Genomic DNA, 22,531 nt, shown 5'->3' with positions numbered 1-22,531 from the left:
CTGGGTTGCTAGCTGGGATAGTAGCACAACACAACCGTTGCTAGCTGGGGTAGTAACATCCGCTGTGAAGCAGGGGTGTGGCAGTTGCTACCTGCGCTTGGCTGATACATGACTTGTTTGGGGGCTACTGTCACCATGGGGGTTTTGTAAAAATTTTCCACTCTAGTTCAAGCTCCAGCACATTATCAGATATTCAGGTGTCAGCAAAATGAGAATTGCTGAGTCAAACAGGTTTCTTTCATCTCGTTGTTACCCCACTGTTCTTAGAGTAGCACAGAAACCAAAAAAGACTTCTTTGTATTGTAACAGCAACATTAAGACATATATAATGAAGCCTTCATTTAACAACTTAAAAAATACATATTTAGTATGTTTAACACTACCAAGTGATCTAAATAACCCTTATTCTAATATAAAAACACACCAAGAATGCCTTACAGATATATATTTCAGCCTACTTAATCATAATGAACCTCAAGCGTAATTAGGACTCAGACATTGTGACTCTACTCTAGTTCTGTTTGTAAGTTGTAAGCTCATTCCTTACCCATGAGGGTGCATTTACAGAAAATTATCCTTCCAAATACAATGACTTAAAAAATTGATCAGCATTTCTAATGGATCTTTCTTTGGTCAGACTGATGCTATTTTGTACTTTGTAAAATATTATATTTATATATTAATTATGACCCACTTTAATTAAAAGTAGTTCAGATTTGTAGATCTGTTATCACTTAGGCATATTATAGATGATAGCAATGTATTTATTTGACAAAGTCAAATTTACTAAGACATTGTTAATGTTTTTCTTTTTTTTTTAAATGTGTTTTATTGATTATAATGTTACATTTGTCCCAATTTCCCTTCCCTCTGCTCCCCTCCACCTGGTGGCCCCCCCTCCCTCCAGTTGTTCCCCCCTTTTAGACCATGTCCATTAGTTGTGCATATAGTTCTTCTCAACCTCTCTCTGTCTATTCCATTCCCTCCTACCATGATCCCCAATTCCTATATCATCTCCCTCCCTCTCCCCCTTGCCCCCTCCCTGCTGTCCTCCCCCCAATATGTTCCCCATACCTATAGTTCTTTTTCCACTCTTGTTGCCTGTTTAGTTTGCCTTTGTTTCAATTCCCTAGCTTCTGTTGTTTCTTTCTTGTGATGCAGTTTTCATTTTACTGTTCATAGTTTTGATCCTCCTTTTTCTAAACCAGTCCCTTTAACATCTCATATAACAGTGGTTTGGATCTAATGAACTCTTTCAGTTTTGTTTTGTCCTGGAAACACTTTCTCTGCCCTTCTATTCTGAATGACATTTTCTCTGGATAGAGTATTCGTGGTTGTAGGTTTTTGCTTTTCATTACTTTGAATATTTCTTGCCAGTCCCTTCTTGCCTGCAGGGTCTCCCTTGAGAAGTCAGCTGATAGTCTAATTGGGACCCCTTTGTACATGATTCTTTTCTTCTCTCTTGCTGCTTTTAAGATTCTCTCTTTATCTTTAACTTTTGACATTTTGATTATAATGTGTCTTGGAGTGGTTCTCCCTGGGTCCAGTTTTTTTGGAACTCTCTGTGCTTCCTGGACCTGTAAGTCTATTTCCTTCCCCAAGTTTGGGAAGTTCTGCTTTATTATATTTTCACTTAATTTTTCAATTTCTAGTTCATCTTCTTCACCCTCTGGCAAACCAATGATTCTTATGTTGGGCCTTTTATAGCTGTCCCAGAGGTTTCTGATCCTCTCATCATTTTCCTTGCTTCCCGTTTTTTCTCTCTGCACTGGTTGACTGTTTGTTCCTTCTCTGTGTTCTGGTTTGTTGATTTGAACTCTGGATTTTATTTCCTCACCATCTGTCTTGTATGTGGTTTTGTTCCTTTCATTATGAGTGTTTTTCGATTCTTTCTCATCTTTTTCCAGATCTTTTGTTAATTCTGTAAGCCACCTGATAACAATGGCCCTGAACTGAGCCTCTGACAGGTTTCTTATTTGTTCATCTGTCAGATTCTTCATCTATTGCCTGGTGAGCTGCGTCACCAGGATTTCTATAGTTGTCTGCCTCATTTTGACAGATGCGTTTTGTTTTCTTGGGCCGGCTATAGGGGGCAGTGCCTGTGTACTCGTCACAACCCAGCGACCCGGTGCCCTTCTGCAACCTTTTTCGCCGCGCTGTGGTGCTTTGTCATCACAACCCAGTGACTGGCGCCGTTCCGCAACCTATTTCTCAGCCCTATGGTGCTTTGTGTGGGGGTGGGGGTCCAAGATGGATTCACACAGTTATTCCGCTAGGAGACTGGGATCCGTCCTTCTGCCCTCTGGGCCTCACTGTTCAAGGCGATGTGGTGGCTGCTTTCCCCAGCGTTGGGGTTGCAAGCTGCCGGGGTTCGACTGCAGCCAGGATTGTTCTCCCCGCCGCTGTCCCTGGTGCGACCCTGGTGCGACCGCAAACAGCGCCGCCCCCTTTCGCTCTTACCTGCCCAAAGGGCGCCGCTGGTTTATAACTTCATACGTTGGGCTTCCGTGTAGTTTTATTTTCTGGAATTTCTAGTTATCTTTTGTTTTGAAGTAGTTATATTCCTCTCTAGTTGTAGAGGGAGACCGAGCTTGTCTGTCTAAGCCTCCATCTTGGCCGGAAGTCGACATTGTTAATCTTATGTAACATTACTGTAAGTCTACATCTTTGATATTTTAAATAAACTTTTTTTAAATCTCAGAATAGTTTTAGATTTATGGGAAAATTATGCAGAAAAGACAGAGAGTTCCCGTGTACTCAATACTCAGTTTCCATTATTATTAACAATTTACATTAGTTGAACCAACATTTGCCACAATTAATGAAACTATACTGATATAAGATTAACTAGTGTCTTTATTCAGATTTTCTTAGTTTTTCCCTCCTGCCCTTTTTCTCTTCCTAGATCTCATCCAAAATACCAGATTATATTTAACCATCATGTCTTCTTAGGCATCTCTAGGCTGTGGCAGATTCTCAGACTTTTCTTGATTTTGACAATCTTGACCATTTAAAGGTGCACTTGTGTGGTATTTTGTAGAATGTCCCCAACTAGGGAGTTTTCTGATGTTTTTCTCATGATTAGATCTAAGTTATGAGTTTGGGGAGGAAAACTATATGTACAAGGACTATTCCCATCATATCATATCGAGGGAATATATATTATTAACATGAGTTATTACTGTTGATGTTAGCTATGAATTATTTTTAAATGTCTTTTTTAATGCTCATGTATGGATTCCATAGTGTCTTGAGAATGCTATAAAAATGAGTGGTACTCTAACCAAAATTTTACCTATGGGAAAATATCATTGTCTATTTCCAGAGACATGACATTTCCAAAGCAAGTTTTCATTTGCCAACAATGAGCATTAATAAAACATTCTGTTTTACTTTATTTTACATTTGTCTACTGTCTTCAATAAGTTAGATCTAACCTAATTTAATCCAGATTTAGGCATACATTCAAAATGGTTTATTGGGCCAATTTTAATTTTGTATAGATTTTGTTAGCTGTGGGTAACAGACTCAATGATGAAATATAAAACAGGGCTTGAGATTATTATAGAGTTATGAATATGTAATTACTCTCCTGCTCCTTGAAATCATGAAATATAATCTCTTAATCCATTTAATCACATTAAAGGAACAAAAATTAAAATATTACTGGCTTTTTACAAGAAATATTGAAAGTGGTCAAATGAAAACTTCCTGCTAAAGGAAGTATATAAAAATATTTTTAAGAGAATAACTAATTCTATTTTTTTTAAATAATAGATTTCACATGTAAGGTAAATTATCTTGATAGTAAGCATTTAAAAAGCACAATTCATATTACAAAATTATATGAACATAATACACACATATCTTACCTGAACCACAATAGAGTTGACACTCTCACATTAATAAATTAACTGGAAGATGCCATTTGGAGTTACAGTACTAGACACTAGTTGTCTAAGTATCTTCTAATATGAGATTAGGTAAGCAAAATAATCATGAGAACACAAAAGTACATTTTCATGTGTGCAATATTGTGATCTCATGCCAAAGAAGATGCGATCATAATAATATTACTAAGAAGTGGATATATAATAATACATTTTTCAAAATTAAAAATTAAACAAAAAGAATAAATATTGATTTTATTAATTATATTAAATTCAGGTCAAATAAGTTTAAAATAAATTTTTGAATTAAAAAAGCATGACATTTTCCTTTTAAAATTTGAAAACTAAGGAGCAGGTGGAGGGATGGGCAGAGGAGGGCCAAGGAGGAAAAATTGAGACAACTGTAAAAGAATAGCAATAAAAATGATTTAAAAATTAAAAAGAAACCACATTTCCTCATATAGGGATAAGTTTCATTAAACACATTGTACATTTGATTTCTGATTTACTACATATACATTTTTAAAATTAAGATGAATATGCATGTATCTTTGTGTGCATGTCACATGCATTGCATTAATTATCCATTATAACTGTTTTACAATTCATTTGTCTTTGAAGCACTCTTTAAAGGCAGCTCAGTTGCTCAGTTTTTCATTATACATGCATTTTTTTTTTAATTTAATGCAACCCTGACTGTTAGTCTTTTGGATTGATTACAATTTTTCAATATTATAAAAACATTGTAATAAACATTTCATAAATGTTTGAAGACATCTGACATTATTGTTTTTGAATAAATTCCTAGAAATGAAGTTATTTGGCAATACAAATGAATTCAACATATTTAAGGCTTTTGATAGATATTACAAAATTATGTGCAAAACGTTTATACGTGTTATTTATTCCCATCATCCCAACTAGAGGATGATGATGAGATATGATCAAGGTCTCTTCAACTTACTTTTCCAAGACCCTAATGTTAAGCAGGTGCTTAGGGTCTTCCTTTAGTTTAGCCTGATCAGGAAAATATCTCTCATGCATGGTACCACTGACAACCATTAGCCCCTCCCCAACTGTCTGTCTAACTTTACTGATTCAGAAACAGTATATAGAGGGTTTCCATGAACAGAGAGTGACTGGAGGAAAAGGGGGGGAAAAGAGAATAGGAATATTTAAGAGTAGAGCTGGTATTTGGACATTTGAGTTCATGACACCCACTTACCTGAATTTCTGTCAAATAATTCTTTTTCTTTTCTTTTCTTGTTGCTCCATTACAGCTGTCCCAATTTTTCCCCTATTGCTCTCCTCTGCCCCACCCATCCCACCTCACCTCACCACCTCCTGCTCCCACAGCCAGTCCCCATCCTGTTGTCCATGTCCATGAGTCATTTATAGATGTTTCTTGAGCAGACCCCCAACCCTTCCCCTTCGTTCCCCCTTAGCTGCTCCTCCCTGTCCTCTGGTCACTATCATTCTGTTCCTTGTTTCTATTTTGCTCATTTGTTTGTTTTGTTCATTACGTTCCTGTTATAAGTGAGATCATATGGTATTTGTTTTCCATTGCCTGGCTTATTTCACTATGCATAATACTCTCCAGTTCCATCTATGCTGTCATGAAAGGTAGGCATTCCTTCTTTGTTTCTGCTGCATAGTATTCCACTGTGTAAATGAGCCACAGTGTTTTAATCCATTCATTTATTGATATGCTCTTAGGCTGTTTCCAGCACTTGGCTATTGTGAAGACTACTGCTATGAACATAGGGGTGCATAGGATCTTTTGAACTGATGTTTCAGGATTCTTAGGGTATAATCCCAGCAGTGGAAACCCTGGATCAAAAGTTCCATTTTTAGTTTTTTGAGGAAATTCCATACTGTTTTCCACAGTGCTGCACCAGTCTGCATTCCCACCAACAGCACACTAGTGTTCTCTATTCTTCATATCCTCATCAACACTTGTTGTTTGTTGGTTTATTAATGATGGCCATTCTGACCTGTATGAGGTGGTATCTCCTTGTGCTTTTAATTTGCATCTCTCTGATGGCTAGTGATATTGAGTATCCTTTCATATGTCTATGGACCTTCTGTATGTCCTCCATAGAGAAGTTCAGATCTTTTGACCATTTTTTTAAAAATATGCTTTATTGATTATGCTGTTACAGTTGTCCAAATTTCTTTTCCCTTTGTTCTCCTCCACCCAGTGACCCCGTTCCCTCCAGTTGTCCCCACCCCCCTTAGTCTATGCCCATTGGTTGTGTATATACTTCTTCTCAAAATCTTCCTATCTACTCCACTCCCTTCTATGCTTCTTAATTCCTGTACAATTTTCTTCCCTTTCCCCCCTTTCCCCTCCCTGCTAACCCCTCCAAATGTTCCCCATACCTATAATTCCCACTCTTGTTGCCTACTTAGTCTGCCTTTGTTTCGATTCCCTAGCTTCTGTTGTTGGTTGTTGTGATACAGTTTTCATTTTAATGTTCATAATTTTTATTCTCTTTCTCCTAAACAAGTCCCTTTAACACCTCATATCACAGTGGTTTGGATCTGATGAACTCCTTCAGTTTTACTTTGTCTTGGAAGCACTCTCTCTGCCCTTCTATTCTGAATGACAGCTTCACTGGATAGAGTAATCATGGTTGTAGGTTTTTGCTTTTCATTACTTTGAATATTTCTTGCCAGTCCCTTATTGCCTGCAGAGTTTCTTTTGAGAAATCAGCTGATAGTCTTATTGGGACCCCTTTGTACGTAATTCTCTTCTTCTCTCTTGCTGCTTTTAAGATTCTCTCTTTATCTTTAATTTTTGACATTTTAATGATAATGTGTCTTAGTGTTGTTCTCCCTAGGTCCAGTTTATTTGGAACTCTTTGTCTGTTGGACTTCCATGCAGCTTGATTTTCTGGAACTTCTAGTTGTCTCTAGTTTTGAGGTAGTTGTATTCCTTCTTAGTTGTGGAGGGAGATGCAGTGTGTCTGTCTATGCCTCCATCTTTACTGGAAGTCACCTTTGCCCATTTTTTAATTGGGTGGTTTGTCTTCCTGATATTGAGTAGTATGAGCTCATTATATATTTTAGAGCTCAAACCCTTTACTGCGGTATCATTGGCAAATATGTTTTCCCGTATGGTTGGTTCCCTTTTCATTTTTCTGATATTTTCTTTAGCGATGCAGAAGCTTTTTAATTTGATGTAGTCCCATTTCTTTATTCATTTCGTTATTTCCCTTGCCCTAGAGGATATGTGGGAGAAATATTGCTGCATGGGATATCTGAAATTTTACTGCCTATATTTTCCTCTCAGGATTTTATGGTGTCACAGCTTATGTTTAACTGTTTTACCCATTTTGAGTTTATTCTGGGGTATGGTGTAAGTTGTTGGTCTAGTTTCATTATTTTGCATGTACCAGTCCTGCTCTCCCAATGCCATTTGTCGAAGAAACTATATTTAATCCATTTTATGTTCCTGCCCCCTTTGTCCATTATTTATTGACCATAGAGACCTAAGTTTATTTCTGGGCTCTCTATTCTGTTCTTATGCCAGTACCAGACTGTTTTGATACATTGACCTTATAATATAGTTTGATATCAGGTATTTTGATCCTGTCTACTTCTTCTTTCTCAAGATTGCTGAGGCTATTCAGGGTCATTTTGGTTCCATATAAATTTTTGAAATATTTGTTTTAAATCTGTGAAATATGCCATTGGTATTTTAGTAGGAATTGTGTTTAATCTATAGATTGCTTTGGGTAGTATGATAATTTTAATGATGTTAATTCTTCAAATCCGTGAGGTGGCATATGCTTCCATTTATTCATATCTTCCTTAATTTCTTTGTTCAGTGTTTTGTAGTTTTCCAAATATATGTCTTTTTCTTCCTTGGTTAAGTTTATTCCTAGGTACTTTATATTTATTGTTGTTATAGTAAGTGGGATTTTTCCTACTTTCTCTTTCTGATATTTCATTGTTGATATACAAAAATGCCTTCAATTTCTGCCTCTATATCTTGCTATTTTGTCAGATTCACTTATTAGGTCAAGTAGTTTTTTGGTGGAGCCTAAAGAGTTTTCTATGTACACTATCATTCATTTGCAAATAATGACAGTTTTACTTCCTCCTTTCCAATTTGGATGCCTTTTTCCTTCTTTTTCTTGTCTGATCACTGTGGCTAGAACTTCCACTACTGTGTTGAATAAAGGCAGTGAAAGCAGAAAACCTTGTTTTGTTCCTGATCTTAGGGGGGAAGCTTTTAGTTTTTGCCCACTGAATATGATGTTGGCTGTGGGTTTCTTGTATACGGCCTTTATTATGTTGAGGTATGCTCCCTCTATTCCCACTCTGTTGAGTGTTTTTATCATAAATGGGTGCTGTATTTTATCAAATCCCTTTTGAGCATGTATTGATATGATCATGTGAGATTTTTGTTTTTCATATTGTTTATGTGGTGTATTATGTTTACTGATTTGCTAATCTTATACCATCCTTGCATCCCTGGGATGAATCCCACTTGATCATGGCATATGTTCTTTTTAATATATTGCTGTATCTGGTTTGCCAATATTTTGTTGAGGATTTTAGCATCTATGTTCATCAGCAGTATTGGGCCTGTAGTTTTCTTTCTTTGTAGTATCCTTACCTGGTTTTGGAATTAGGATACTACTAGCCTCATAGAGTTTGAGAGTCTTCCTTCTTCTTGAATTTTTTGAAATAGTTTGAGATGGATAGTAGTTAGCTGTTCCCTAAAGGTTTGGTAATATTTACCTGTGAAGCCATTCAGTCCAGGGCTTTTGTGTGCTGGGAGTTTTTTGATTACTGCTTCAATTTCATTAGTTGCTCTTGTTCTATTCAGGTTTTCTGCTTCTTCTTGATCCCATTTTGGAAGATTATATGTTTCTAGAAATGTGTCTCTTTCACCCAGGTTGTCAGATTTCTTGGCATATAGTTGTTTATAGTAATTTCTTACAATCATTTGTATGTCTGTGGGATTGGTTGTAATTTCTCCTCTTTCATTTCTGATTTTATTTATTCAGGTCCTCACTCTTTTTTAATGTGTCAGCTTAAAGGCTTGTCAATTTTGTTTATCTTTTCAAAGAACCAGCTCCTGGATTTGTTGATCTCTTGAATGGTTCTTTTAGTCTGTATGTCATTTAATTCTGCTATGATATTTATTATTTCCTTCCTTCTACTTGCTCTGGGGTTTGTTTGCTGTTGTTCCTCTAGTTCTTGTAGATGCAGGGTTAGGTTGTTTATCTGAGATTTTTCTATCTTTTTCAGGTAGATCTGTATTGCTATGAACTTCCCTCTCAGGACTACCTTTGCTATGTCCCTTAGGTTTTGGGCTGTTGTGTGTTCATTTTCATTTGTTTCCAGAAACTTTTTGATTTCTTCCTTGACTGCATGATTTAATAGCATGTTATTCAGTCTCTTGAATTTGAATGTTTTTGAGTTTTTTCCTTGAGGTTGGTTTCTAGTTTTAAGTCACTGTGATCTGAAGATGTTTGATATGAATTCAATTTTCTTGAATTTGTTGAGGCTTGTTTTGTGTCCTACCATGTGATCTGTCTTTGGAAATGACCCATATGCATTTGAAAAGAATGTGTATTTTGCTTCTTTGGGGTGAAAGGTTCTGCAAATATCAATTAAGTCCATTTGATCTAGAGTGTTTTCAATAACACAATATCCTTGTTGTTTCTTTTCTTAGAAAATCTACTCATTGGTGACAGTGAGTTGTTAAAATCCCCTACTATGAGCATGTGCTGTTGATACCTTTCTTGAAGTCCTCCAAGATTTTCCTTATATATTTGGGTGCTCACATGTTGGGTGCATATATGTTTATAATGGTTATATGTTACTGATGGATTATTCCCTTAAGTATAATGTAGTGTCCTTCATTGTCTCTTTTTATGATCTTTGTTTTGAGATACACTTTGTCTGATATAAGTATTGCTATGCCAGCTTTTCTTTCATGTCTGTTTGCCTGGAATATTTTTTCTATCCCTTCACTTTCAGTCTATGTAGATCTTTTTTTCTAAGGCTGCTCCCTTCTAGACAGCATATATGTGGGTCATGCTTTCTTATCCATTCAGCTACCCTATGTCTTTCAGTTGGAGCATTTAATCCATTTATATTTAAGGTTATTATTGAAAGGTACTTATTCATTGCCATTTTTCCCTTTGTATCTATGTTTTCTCTCCCTCCCTTCTTCACTCTCTCTCTCTCCTCCCTCCCTCCCTCTCTCTCTCTTTCTTCCTCTTCTTAAAACAGACCCTTTAGCATCTCTTGCAATGCTGGTTTGGTGGGGATGTATTCTTTTAGCCTTTTTGTGTGTGTGTGTCTGGGATACTCCTTATTTCCTCTTCCATTTAAAATGATACCCTTGCTTGGTAGAGTAGTTTTGGTATCAGGCCTTTTTTTCTCATTACTTGGAATATTTAGTTCCATTACCTTCTGGCTTGCATTGTTTCTGTTGAATAATCAGCTATAGTCTTATCAGAGCTCCCTTTTATGTTACAAGTTGTTTCTTTCTTGCTGCCTTTAAGATACTCTCTTTTTCTTTAAATTTTACCATTTTAATTTTTTATGTGTCTTTGAATGGGCCTTTCAGGTTCCTCTTAATTGGGACCTTCAGTGCTTCCTGGGCTTACTTTACTTTTTATTTCATCAAGTTAAGGAAGTTTTCTGTCATTACTTTTTCAAACAAGTTTTCTATCCCTTGCTCCTCTTCTTCTTCTGGTATCCCTATGACATAGATATTATTATGTTTCATATTGTCCTGAAGCTCCCTTAAGCCCTCTTTGTTCTTTTTGAGTCTTTTTTCATTTCATTGCTCTGTCTGGGATTTTTTTTACCTTTCCTCCAGATTGCTGACTCACTTTAATCCCTTGTACTCTGTTCATCATTTCAGATATTGTATTCGTTTTTTCCTTCTGGCTCTTATTAATAGTTTCCATGTCCTTTCTCATGCTGGTGTAGTTTAGAATAAGTTCCTTGTAGCTTCTCTGGAGCTCCTTGAGCATTCTTATAACCATTATTTTGAACTCAGTATCTGATAGTTTGCTTGCTTTTATTTCATTTAGCACACTTTCTGGAATTCCTCCTTTTCTTTCTATTGGGAGGTGTTTCTTTGTCTCCTGATTTTAGGTGACACTTCTTGTTTGTTTCTACTTCTTAGGTTAATTTTTTTTGACTCCTTGTCTTTGTGGTGTGACCTTCTGTGGTGGGATTCAGTGGTACAGTCTCCTTGATCTCCAAGGCTTGATTGTCTTGAGATGCCCTTTATGCCATTTATGTAGACTCTCTGGATGAAATTGCATTTTGGTTGTTCTTGGGTCATTCTTTGGTGGGTCCTTCCCTCTAGCCAGCTGACTGAGAGTCACTCCTCCTACCACATCTAGTATGATGTTGTACAGCTGCACTGGTCTTCTCTTTCTGGATCCACCCCTGGGGATGTCAGATGGTGTCCCACTCTGTCTCTAGGCAGCCTGTTAATGACTACAAGTGATCTATAGTCTGTGGCTGTCTCCTTCAGTTGTTAAACTAATCAATATGTAATCAGCAGTCAGGCTTAAGAACTACAGGGTGGGGCAGAGCAGTTCCTGTGGGTGCGCATTTTAACATGTGAGATATTTAGAACTGTGAGAACAAAGAGAAAGGACAGGGTTTTTGTTTGTTTGTTTGTTTTGCTTTTTGTCTTTAAGAAACTTAGATTCTAAAAAGGGATACCAATCACACCAAATCATACAGCAAAGACAAACTTGGTTTCACTGTAGTAAAGAAGGAAATGATTAATTAGCCCAAAAAACTCTAACCTTTTAAAAATATCCTCTGAGTGAAGTACAAAGTTTCATTATCTCTGATATAAATTCTTGGATTCTTTTATTAGTGACTCCAATGGTAGAGAGATAAAAGCTTCTTATAAGTAGTAGTTCTAACTTTGCATGTATGCTTGCAAATGTCCCTTGTTTTTTATTACATTCTTTAAAATAGCCTCTCAGGTTTAGTTTCTATCAAAATGTATATATCTGTACTTAAAGGTATTGAATTTGTAGAAATAATTGAGTAAATAATCTTAGTATAATACTCAGAAACCTAGGGTGAACCAGCAAACAGAGTCAATTAATTATTGAAATTCTGTTCACATGCAATAATATCAATTGCTTGTGGCCAGTAGGTAGACTGAGTTTTTCTTCTTTGTTCATCATTATAAAAGTCCATAATTCTAAATCTATAACGTCACATGTGTTCTTATTTCCAAATATGTCATTGCAATGGCATTCAACATAATATACAGACACTTGCATTTTCTATTTTTTATTTTTCTTTCCTGTCGTTTTTGTAATGTTTTGTCTTCACATAGAGGTTAATCAGGGAAGTCATGGTTTGAATGTATATATCACAGTGGTATTTTTACTTTTTAAATTGAATCGCAAATATTTTCCAAATTTCTCTTTTTTGTGCTTTCCAAAACATTTTTCCAAATTGTTTTTAATTCAAAAGAGAAATTTATTTTTTGATTTGTAAATGAATGTGTATTTTTTATGAGACAGAATATGTATAAATAGAGTAAAAAAACTTCCACCACCTTATTTCACAGAAATGAGTTTTCCATGAGGAAAGCAGAGGGAGGGAGCATGCTATGAGATTAAGACAACTGAGGATCAGATGGTCACAGAGGCAAGAGGAGAACCTGGAGAACGGTGATATCAAAAGCATTGCCATAAAGTCTTTTAAACGAGGAATGTTGAGTTGAATTACACTAAAAGTGAATACAGATGTAAAGGAAATTAAATTTTTTTAAGATACCACTTTTTACTTTAAAAGCAACGAAGTGTTAAGTTCAAATTTTAAAATAAAGATGGTTAGACAGCATGGAAAATAAGCATTACACAGAGTAGTCACTTAATACATGCTAATGATTCTGTGAACATTACTTTTTGTAGTTGAAACCATAAAGCTGTTTAGTAATAGTAATAATAATAATTATTATTATTGTTATTATTATTATTACTATTTTAATGTGTCATCCTTGGTTGGCAAACACTTAAGGCTTTATTTCTTTGTTTCCACTTAGGCCTCTTATGAAGGAGCTGAAGGAGAAATAAAATATACAGGATGAAAAGATGGCAACGTTGCCTCCCCCAGGACCTCAGAGCTTTGTCTACTTCACAAAACAGTCTCTTGCCCTTATTGAACAACGTATTGAGGAAGGAAAAACAAAGGAACCCAAAGAAGAAAAGAAAGATGATGCTGAAAATGGCCCAAAGCCAAACAGTGACTTGGAAGCTGGCCAACAGCTGCCCTTCATCTATGGGGATATCCCCCCAGGCATGGTGTCAGTGCCCCTGGAAGACTTGGACCCCTACTACTCAGACAAAAAAGTGAGTTTATGGTGACTGCAGTGGTGTGGTCTCTGCTTCTTTCTGTACAGAAGGTTATTTTAAATTGAAGTGGAATTTGGGGGAAAACTACATCAGGACAGAAATATTCAAGTAATTACATATAGAGGATATTCAGAATATGTATTTTTCCTAATTTTTTTATCAAAACTGGTTTTATCGTATCATTTGACTTCCTTACTCTTTTAAAAATGTTTCGTATAATGTTCTGCCTTTGGGGATATGCCATAAATGCACACCAGTACGAACAAAATAATTGTCAATTGACAAGTAAGTCCTGGGGACATGTCCAGAGTGCATTTATGTGGAGGTGACAGCTGACTCCATGGGAATATATAAGAGCACTCAACTAATAACTAATTATGAAGTTTGGAGAGCTGCTTCATTTATGATGTTGGAGGGAGAAAGTAGTCTGAGGTGGTCAGAGAGGTAGCGCGTAAATCAGAAAATGTTTCATTGTTCAAAGAAAAAGGAAAGAGTATCTCATATAATGATCCAGAAAGCTGAAGATAGAGAAAGACTATTGGAATGAACAGGCAGGATGAGTTGGTAACTTTTTGCAAGTGGTTTGTATTAAATGATGGAAATCAAAACAAGATAGTGGTGGATAGCAAATAAAAAGAAGAAGTAGATGGTAATATATGAATGTTGAGAATGTTTCCACCAGAAAGATGGTCATTTGAAGACCTTTTACACATAGAGTATAAAATAGCATGTTTGAAAGTAAAGAAAAATTGTTCTTATCAGGGAGAAAAATACAGAGGGTTGGAGTAATGGTAGCTAGTTGCTGATGTTAACAAACAAGGTACAAGCTACAGGTTAGATTGTCGTTGCTTAGAATAGTGGAGAGAAGCCTTATTGTCTGAGGCCTGAGTAGCAAACAAGAGGATGGACTGAAGAGTCTGATATGTTAAAGTAAATGTAGGCACGTCAGAGGAAATGCATGTTAAATGTTGTTAATATTTTTCACATGACAGGAGTGGAAATTGGACTTTGAGAGTCCATGTTGAGAGTAGCAGAGAGAAGGTTTTGATTGCATTAAGGAAATCGGAAAAAGTTTGAAGCAATGACTAGAATGTTATTATATTGAGAAAATGAGAGATGACTACAGTAATTTTTGATAACAGTAACAGATGCAACCAGGTGGAAGATGACAAGGAGGAGACAGTAAAGGATTAGATCAACAGGTTTCATAACTTTCTCCAGCGATGCTCTGTGCACAGCACAGTACCTGCAGACTTGTCTTTGAGAGGTCCAGAAAAGCAGGATGAAGTCCTGTTAAAAATCGCTGCGATTTATTTCAGATACAAATAAAAGGGAATATTTCTTGCAAATAAAATAACATTTGAAATGTCTTGAGGAATATAAAATGTGATGAAATTAAATCTGGTGGTGGAAACACATCTATCTCAGTGGTAGTTGCTATGAAGCAATACCTAGTAGGTATTTTACTTCACATCAAAACCAGCTTCTCAACAAGCTGACAGCACAGCAGTAGAAAGCAGAATACCTGAGAGGCCCTTGAAATATGACGTGGCATTCTAATTATCCAGTCAGTATTCTCATATGGAAAGTAAGAGTACTAATAAGGCCCTGGCTGGTGTGGCTCAGGGGACTGAGTGTTGGCTTGAGAACCAAAGGGTAGCCAGTTCCAGTCAGGGCACATACCTGGGTTGCTGGCCTGGTTCCCAGTTTGGGGTGCGCAAGAGGCAACCACACATTGATGTTTCTCTTCTTCTCTTTCCCTCCTCCCTTTCCCTCTCTCTAAAAATAAATAAATAAATAAATAAATATAAAAAGGAATTCTAATAAGTATTGAGGTTCTCTGTGTCAGGTACTAGACATTTTAGACAAAGTAGCACATATATTTATCACAACCTTGTGAGATAGGAATTAATACACTATTTTTATATGAGAAGAAGGACTTGGGGAAATTAATTAGCTTGCAAGATATTACTAGTAAATTTTGTATTAGATTTTTAAAAAATTCGGTTGGTTTGGAACACCTCTTAGTTTAGTTTCTGTTGTGTAGCAACCACAACTTTAGAAAAGAAGAATGAAGTAATTAATGAGTAAATAATGTAACAGTCAAAATAAAAGTACTTTCTCAGTTTACTTATTACTTCATTCGGAAAAACTCCTGGCTCTCCATGGATACCTACTGCATTTTCCCGTTTCCAAAGCAGGCATGGATATTAGTTAACTAGCTACCTCTTAAGAAGGAAAGGAGTCTTTCTGAGATAATCTCCAAGTCAGAGATATAAACTATCAATAGTATTGCCTAAAAGTAACTTGAGAAGTAAGGAGAAAATGTTTGCATTTGAATAGAGGATAACAAACTTATTAACTAATAGAGCAATTTTAGCTATGTGATAAGCTAATTTAATAGGGAATGTTTGGAGTAAGACTCCAACCCCTCACCTTGGCCCCAGTTCCTTTCAAAAAATATAACACCAACCACATAAAAAGCCTAACTCAATTTTTCATCTATATATCTGGGTAGAACTAGGTAAAACAAAGTAGTCTACTTTTATGGTCTGCCATTGTAAATAACTGAAAAAACATACAAAAAGATAACTGAGTCATTTCATTTTCTTTTAGTTTGGAGCTTTAAATTATCAACATTGTGTACCTTGTCCTAACTTCTCAAACATTCTTGATAAAAGTAGTTTGAGTTCCACTTGCAGCTTTAGGGTTGACTTCTCTGTGACTTGATTCCTCAATATTCTTCATTATTCACACTATTGACAATAACTTTATTTTTCTTACATTATAATCATTGTTTAGATTAAAAATCTTAATGACCCCTAATTTAATCTGGGTTCAGATTTTAATTTATATTTGAGTGTAATTATCAATGCTTCCTTAAAACAAAGAACACTTAAAGTAATGATAGACGTTAGGGCTTCTTTTTTATGTGAGATGAATATTTAAGTGCTTTTTTAATAGTTATGTGGTATCTTTATGATAAGTAAAAGTTTGTGTCTTTAAGAAAAAATAAATCACCAATCAGCCTATACTTTGGGAATTAAGAGGACAGGTACATTGTCTTATTTTTTTCATATCCTTGGTACCTTTTATGTTGCCTATAATAGCATCTGCCCCCACCATTTACTAAGAATTTAAATGTAGCAGAAACCTAAAAACTTCACATAAGCTGCTGAAGGGCACATATTAAGGACAGATATCATATCTGTCCACTTCAAAAGCCGTCACTCCTTAAGCACTCTAATTTTATGTTCAACAAATTCTTAAATAGATAAGCAAAATTAAAAGAATTTATTCAGACTTTGACATCTATGCATTTGCTAATAGGATTTTAGGATTTTCTAAAGAAACTCAGAATGATCCTTAAAATTTCATATGCATACCTACTTTTCCTACCTATAATGAACTCTTGGGTGTGTATAAACCCAGACATTCCTAAAGAAGTTTCTAATGCAAGTGAAAATTGGCAGTTTAAATCTAAACATTGCAAACTATTTTTTATTTTTAAATTTAAAGTAGAAGGTAACTTTATCTTGCCTAGGCTAGGTAGTAACGTTGTTATTTTCACATTAGTTCAGGTAACTTCTGGTTCCTGAGGTCTCCTTGCTAATTCTGACAGACATGTGAGCCTGTTCCCTCTTCACTGTCATACTCTTCCATTTTTATTTTTCTATATGGGACTTGTCACACCTTGTCTTATATTAGAGCTACTGTGTTCCTACTACTTTCCTAGGAAGCTCCTTGAAGGCAAAGCTAATGCCTCTTTTATGTTCAAACTCATTTCCTTGCCTCTTAGGCCATAGCTGCCACTGCACAATTGTAGAAAATAATGGGTGAATGAATTTTAACAAGCATAGTATATTGAGATTTGAGAAAGCAATAGTTGTACTCAAACACTAGGTGTTCATTTAAAACTAGATTACAATGTAAAAGTGAACTTCATGTTAAATTATATTTAGACATAACTAATACAGTGAAAGGGACCAGGAATATCAAAGAGCATCCAAAAAGAACAGATTCAGATTCATTTTCTTGAGAAGAGCACCACATAAAATTGAAAAGCAAGAGACTCAAACTTAGGTCCACAATTTGGAAAAATGATGGTTACCAAAAGGCCACTCATAAACTCATGTAAAGCTCAGATTAAACAACAAAAAGACCAAATCAAGGCATTCTAGTTAATGCAAGTAATTTGCCTGCCAGTGTAGAAAACTAAGTCAAGTACGTGAACTTGGTCTTTGTGATTTTTCAGTTCAAAAACATTACATTGTTTTAATGTTTTGTTACTGTTATTTGTTTGGGTTTTAAATGTTTTAACTAAATACCAAATTCAGGGAGAATGTCACTCATTATGGAATAGTTGCATGATATATTTTAAGACTGTTTGGTTCAAGTTGTATCATTTTTAAAAAGTACCATGGATAGTAGCAAGCAAGCCCTTTTACTTTAGCATTTATTAGTATTACATTTAAAATAGGAAAATTGATCTGGATACTAAGATTCCTCCAACTCTAATATTCATTAAATTTGTTAAAATATTTTTTGAAGGAGTTCATATTTTCGAGCACTTGCTACCAACCATGACAATAGACAAGGAGTGTTAAAGGTCTTGAGGTGTTAAAGAAAAAAAAAAAAATTCTTAAAGCGTTATGGTAAAAATCAGGGATAGATAGTTTCTATTTGGTTTGCTTACAATGCAGTGTAATAAAAGAAGTTATATTTTGAACTAATTCCAATGGCCACAAGTTATTGTTACTGATGCGTGTTGAAAGGATATAAAAGAGAGAAGACACGGTATTTGGGAGCACTAAGCAACACATACTTATATATTTATTTCTTAATTTGCTGAGAAGTAATGGACTTGGGGTTCATTGGCCAACCTGACATAGATAGCTGTATCAATGGTTGGAACCACATTGCTTGAGTTTTATAGTAGCATTTCTTTAATATGTCATTACTGCATGGAAAGGTAAACTGCTGAGATTATTGTATGAGACTGAAATTTTGGATTCTCAGTTTCATCCTGTTTTCTTTTCGATCCTGCAGACTTTCATAGTATTGAACAAAGGGAAAGCAATCTTCCGTTTCAATGCCACATCCGCTTTGTACATGCTCTCTCCTTTCAATCCTCTACGAAGAATATCTATTAAGATTTTAGTGCATTCATATCCTTTTAAAAATGCTTACTTGCCATGGTTCTTTAAAAGTAGTTTTTGCTATTTCATTTAAATATAGATTTTTAGTCCTTTTGCACCCGAAAAGACTGGTTTTAGTTTGTTATTTCAATGTAGCTTGGTGTAAGTCTCTGGGTAGACTGGGAAAAAGGCAGTTTTAACATTTTAGGACAATTACTTTTACCTATTACACCTGTGTTCAAAAAGATTAAACTAAAAGTGTATAAACTTACTTACAATTGTTTATTGTCTAAGAAAAAGATTTCAACAGATGTCATTATTAAATATTGAAGGTTCCTGCCATGATCTCTCATCATATTCCTTGATTCAAAGCTACTTTATTCAGCATACTTATCATGTGCACTATTCTGATGAACTGCATATTTATGACCTTGAGTAACCCTCCAGAATGGACCAAGAATGTAGAGTAAGTAGGTATAATATGGTCTTAATAGTATCATTTTTATCCTTTCCTTTTCCCTACCAGGAAATTTTGTCATCTATAAAAATTGTGATATTTATCTTCCCATATTATATAGTTGCTTTTCTTTCAATTATCTTTTTCCCTACCTCTATGGTATTAAATTGCTAGTGGTAGAAGAGAATAATTAGATAGAGTGATTAGGTAATACAGTATTTTGTAGAGGAATGAATAGTTGCCCTGGCTGGTTTGGCTCAGTGGATTGAGCGTCGGCCTGCGAGCTAAGTGTCGCTGGTTCGATCTTCCAGTCAGGGCACATCAGAGAAGGAAAACTCTGACTCCAAAAAACCTCCGCTGCCTTGCGGCATACCTCTTCAGGGGAAAGGCTAAGGGAGTAAACCCCGACAAAAAATCCGGAGCCGGAGTCCCTAAGGCGGTTTGACGTTGTAGTCAACACCGGCAACTCCTGTGGCACACCTGAAGCCAAGCTGTATCGACTCCGTCTTTCCCTTGGACCCTTCAGCTGCGAAGAGAGGGGGGGTCTGCTGCATGGGCAACAGCAGACCCTCCATATCACCCTGCCCAGGCTCTGTAGCTTCAGCTTCACTGGAGAGGACACTCCAGCGTCATCGCAAGATGTCGATTCAACACGGGAGGAGACAGATACTGTGTCACTCCCGAGTCGGACTGCACAGCCATTCTCGGCGGTGCAGATAGACTCTTAAGAAGCTACACCATCGTCTCTCGAGACGGACGGCTGCCGATACGATACGATACGATAGAGGAATGAACTTATGAGATACGCTGCCTATTGTAATACATGTTACATATTTATTTTCTTTGAATATATTTCTGATACGAGCAACATAGGAGTTTTCTAGGCAGAGTTAACCTATGTTCTTAGTAATTTTCAGTACCTCTACTCTCTACAACAGTTCAGATATGGGCATTTTAAGGTTTCCTGGAAAGACCTTGACTGTGGTTTTTTTCCTAATAGTTAGAGTGGGCCCACAAACCAATAGCCATACTGCAATAAATGTCTTTCCTTGTTTGATCAGAAAAAAACAAGTTATAAAGTTTCGTGTGGTGATCTTTTCTTTTCATATTTAATATCCCAATGGATTTTGTGTCTAGGTACACTTTTACTGGAATATACACTTTTGAATCACTTATAAAAATCCTTGCAAGAGGCTTCTGTGTAGGAAAATTTACTTTCCTTCGTGACCCATGGAACTGGCTGGATTTTATCGTCATTGTTTTTGCGTAAGTACTACATTCATTTTTCAAAATGGCAAACTCATGAAAATCACAGACATTTCAGTAAGAACAACATTTTGAGGTCTGACTCTTTCTGCACATAATGGTGACATTTAAAGAAAACTATATGAAAGTTAGTCATTTGTAGGCAAATACTAACTTCTTCAGAAAGTTTGTTTTGCACTCAAAAGTGTATTGACATTAAAACTGATCATTTCCCTCCATACCCAGCACTTGGAGGGACAGTCTATGTGGTGCCAGTTGGGTTCATACATTTTTCAAGTTCTTAAAAACTAATAAAACCTGTAGGAATCACAGAAAGAAATCAGGTCTTTAATTATAACTATGGTGCCCTTTTTATTAACCTATGCTATTCAAGTGCTAATAAGTATATTAAAATATAGAAGTAAATCTCTTTATAAAGGATCACTGCATACTAAACCTAATATTATTGCATTGTATATGTATTGCACATGCATCCACAGTTTATTTTCAGGGGAAAAATATTAACATACAATTTCAATTTACTTATATTGCTACTCTCTCCCAAAATATATGTCAGAAACATGTGTTTTACTTTTTAAATCTCAAACCTAGGTACCATATTTAAAAGTAGTTCATGTTCATTGGAGGAACTTAGGCAATACTGAAGGGTGTTTAGAGTTCTATTCCATCACCCCTGTCCCACTTCCTTGTCCATCAGGCTCTCTCTTTACACGATCACGTATGACTGCAGTTGTACTTACCAACTGCTGATAAAACAACGTTGTGTCCCACAGGCTGCTTCTTCTCAAGGGAGTCTCCTCTTTGATGGAAACAAAATATGCATACCGTAAAATTTACCCTTTTAAAGTATAAAATTCAGTGTTTCTTGGTATGTTCACAAGGTTGTGGAGCCATCATCACTCTCTAATTCCAGAATAATTTCTTTTCTTTTTTTTTTTAATATTTAAAAATTTTTTTTATTTATTTGTTGTTTTTCTATTACAGTTGTCCCACTTTTTCCTCCATTGCTCCCCCCACCCCAGCCCACCCCTTATCCCACAGTCTCTACCTCATTGTCTGTGTCCATGGGTCATTTATACTAGTTCCTTTACTAAACCCTTCCCCTACCAGAATATTTTCATCACCCCAACAAAGTAGTCACTTCCATTCCCTCCTCCCACATTCTGCTGTAAACCACTCATCTGTATTTCCTCTCTTCTGGATTTGTGTACTTTTAAGCTTTCAAATGAATGGAATCATACAGTCATGTTGCCTTTTGTGTCTGGCTTTGTTCAATCGGCATACAGTTTTCAAGGTTTGCCTCTGATGTTTTATAGGATTATTAAATATTTAGAGTCCCATAATGTTGATGTCTAATAATTCAAGCAATTTAATTGTTTATTTAGGCATTTAAGTGTGTGAAATCATTTGATAATATATTTGCATTTTGCTCACATCAAGTGAGTCAAATAAAATCTAATTAAATTAAATTAGTTATGATAGGAAAAGAAAAAGGTTTGCAGAACTATACCTTTAAATAAGACATTCAAACATAGGAAATAACCTTGACTAAAGGCACGGGTGAGTATCATAGACTCTGTCTAAATTCTGAATCTGATTTAATTCTACAGGTATTTAACAGAATTTGTAAACCTAGGCAATGTTTCAGCTCTTTGAACTTTCAGAGTGTTGAGAGCTTTGAAAACTATTTCTGTAATTCCAGGTAAGAAGTGAATGGTGTGAAGCATTAGGCCACTCATAACTCCAACTGTTTGGGTATTGTTCTTTGTTTGTGTGTGTGTGTTGTAACTGTGTTTGTGTATAAACTCTCCTATTGCAGATACGTGACAGAGTTTGTGGAATTGGGCAATGTCTCAGCATTGAGAACATTCAGAGTTCTCCGAGCATTGAAAACAATTTCAGTCATTCCAGGTGAGAGTGGGGTTAAACACCAGGGCTGTCTTTGATCATTTGGAGGAAAGCCAAGAAAAACTTTCTCTTATGCAAATGTAATGAAATCTAATTTCTGAATTTTTTCAGAATCCTTACTAAAAGTCAGCCTTAGAGTTTAATCAATGCATGGGTCTTAGAGAATGAAGATGGCCATTTGGCTCACATCTCAACTTGAATTTTCCCTCCTGTCTAACAGTTCATTTTTCATTTGACTTATTCAGGAATAACAAATTCGATTTCTTTTAATCATTTTTCATAGATCTAAGGAAAGGGGGAAAATTTGCATGAAGATATTGCATGACATATTTTTTAAATCTTTATTCAACAAACCATTTCTTAACTGAAAATTTGTAAGTTTTCACTCTATGTTGCAATTCAACCTCTTCTTTGTTTTAGTTAGAGAGAAATGGTTTGTTTGACAAGTATTTACTGAATTGCACTTTTAAAAATTATTTTTTACAAGTGAGTGTGGGTATG

General features: G+C 35.7%; 1 protein-coding gene across 1 annotated transcript in view; it reads left to right on the top strand.

Moving 5' to 3' along the window:
- Nucleotides 1–13,000: 13,000 nt before the first annotated feature.
- LOC150022157 (sodium channel protein type 9 subunit alpha) overlaps nucleotides 13,001–22,531 on the top strand; it is a 90,015-nt gene continuing 80,484 nt past the window's right edge. The window contains exons 1-5 of the mRNA XM_090280454.1: nucleotides 13,001–13,258; nucleotides 18,311–18,429; nucleotides 18,776–18,865; nucleotides 19,994–20,122; nucleotides 21,942–22,033. Of these exons, the coding sequence (XP_090136580.1) occupies nucleotides 13,001–13,258; nucleotides 18,311–18,429; nucleotides 18,776–18,865; nucleotides 19,994–20,122; nucleotides 21,942–22,033 (688 nt within the window). The remainder of the gene's footprint in view (nucleotides 13,259–18,310; nucleotides 18,430–18,775; nucleotides 18,866–19,993; nucleotides 20,123–21,941; nucleotides 22,034–22,531) is intronic.

Source organism: Furipterus horrens, unplaced genomic scaffold (genome assembly GCF_987537825.1).
Source record: "Furipterus horrens unplaced genomic scaffold, mFurHor1.1.pri manual_scaffold_1, whole genome shotgun sequence".
NCBI lineage: Eukaryota > Metazoa > Chordata > Mammalia > Chiroptera > Furipteridae > Furipterus > Furipterus horrens.
This window is presented reverse-complemented; position numbering and strand designations above follow the sequence as displayed.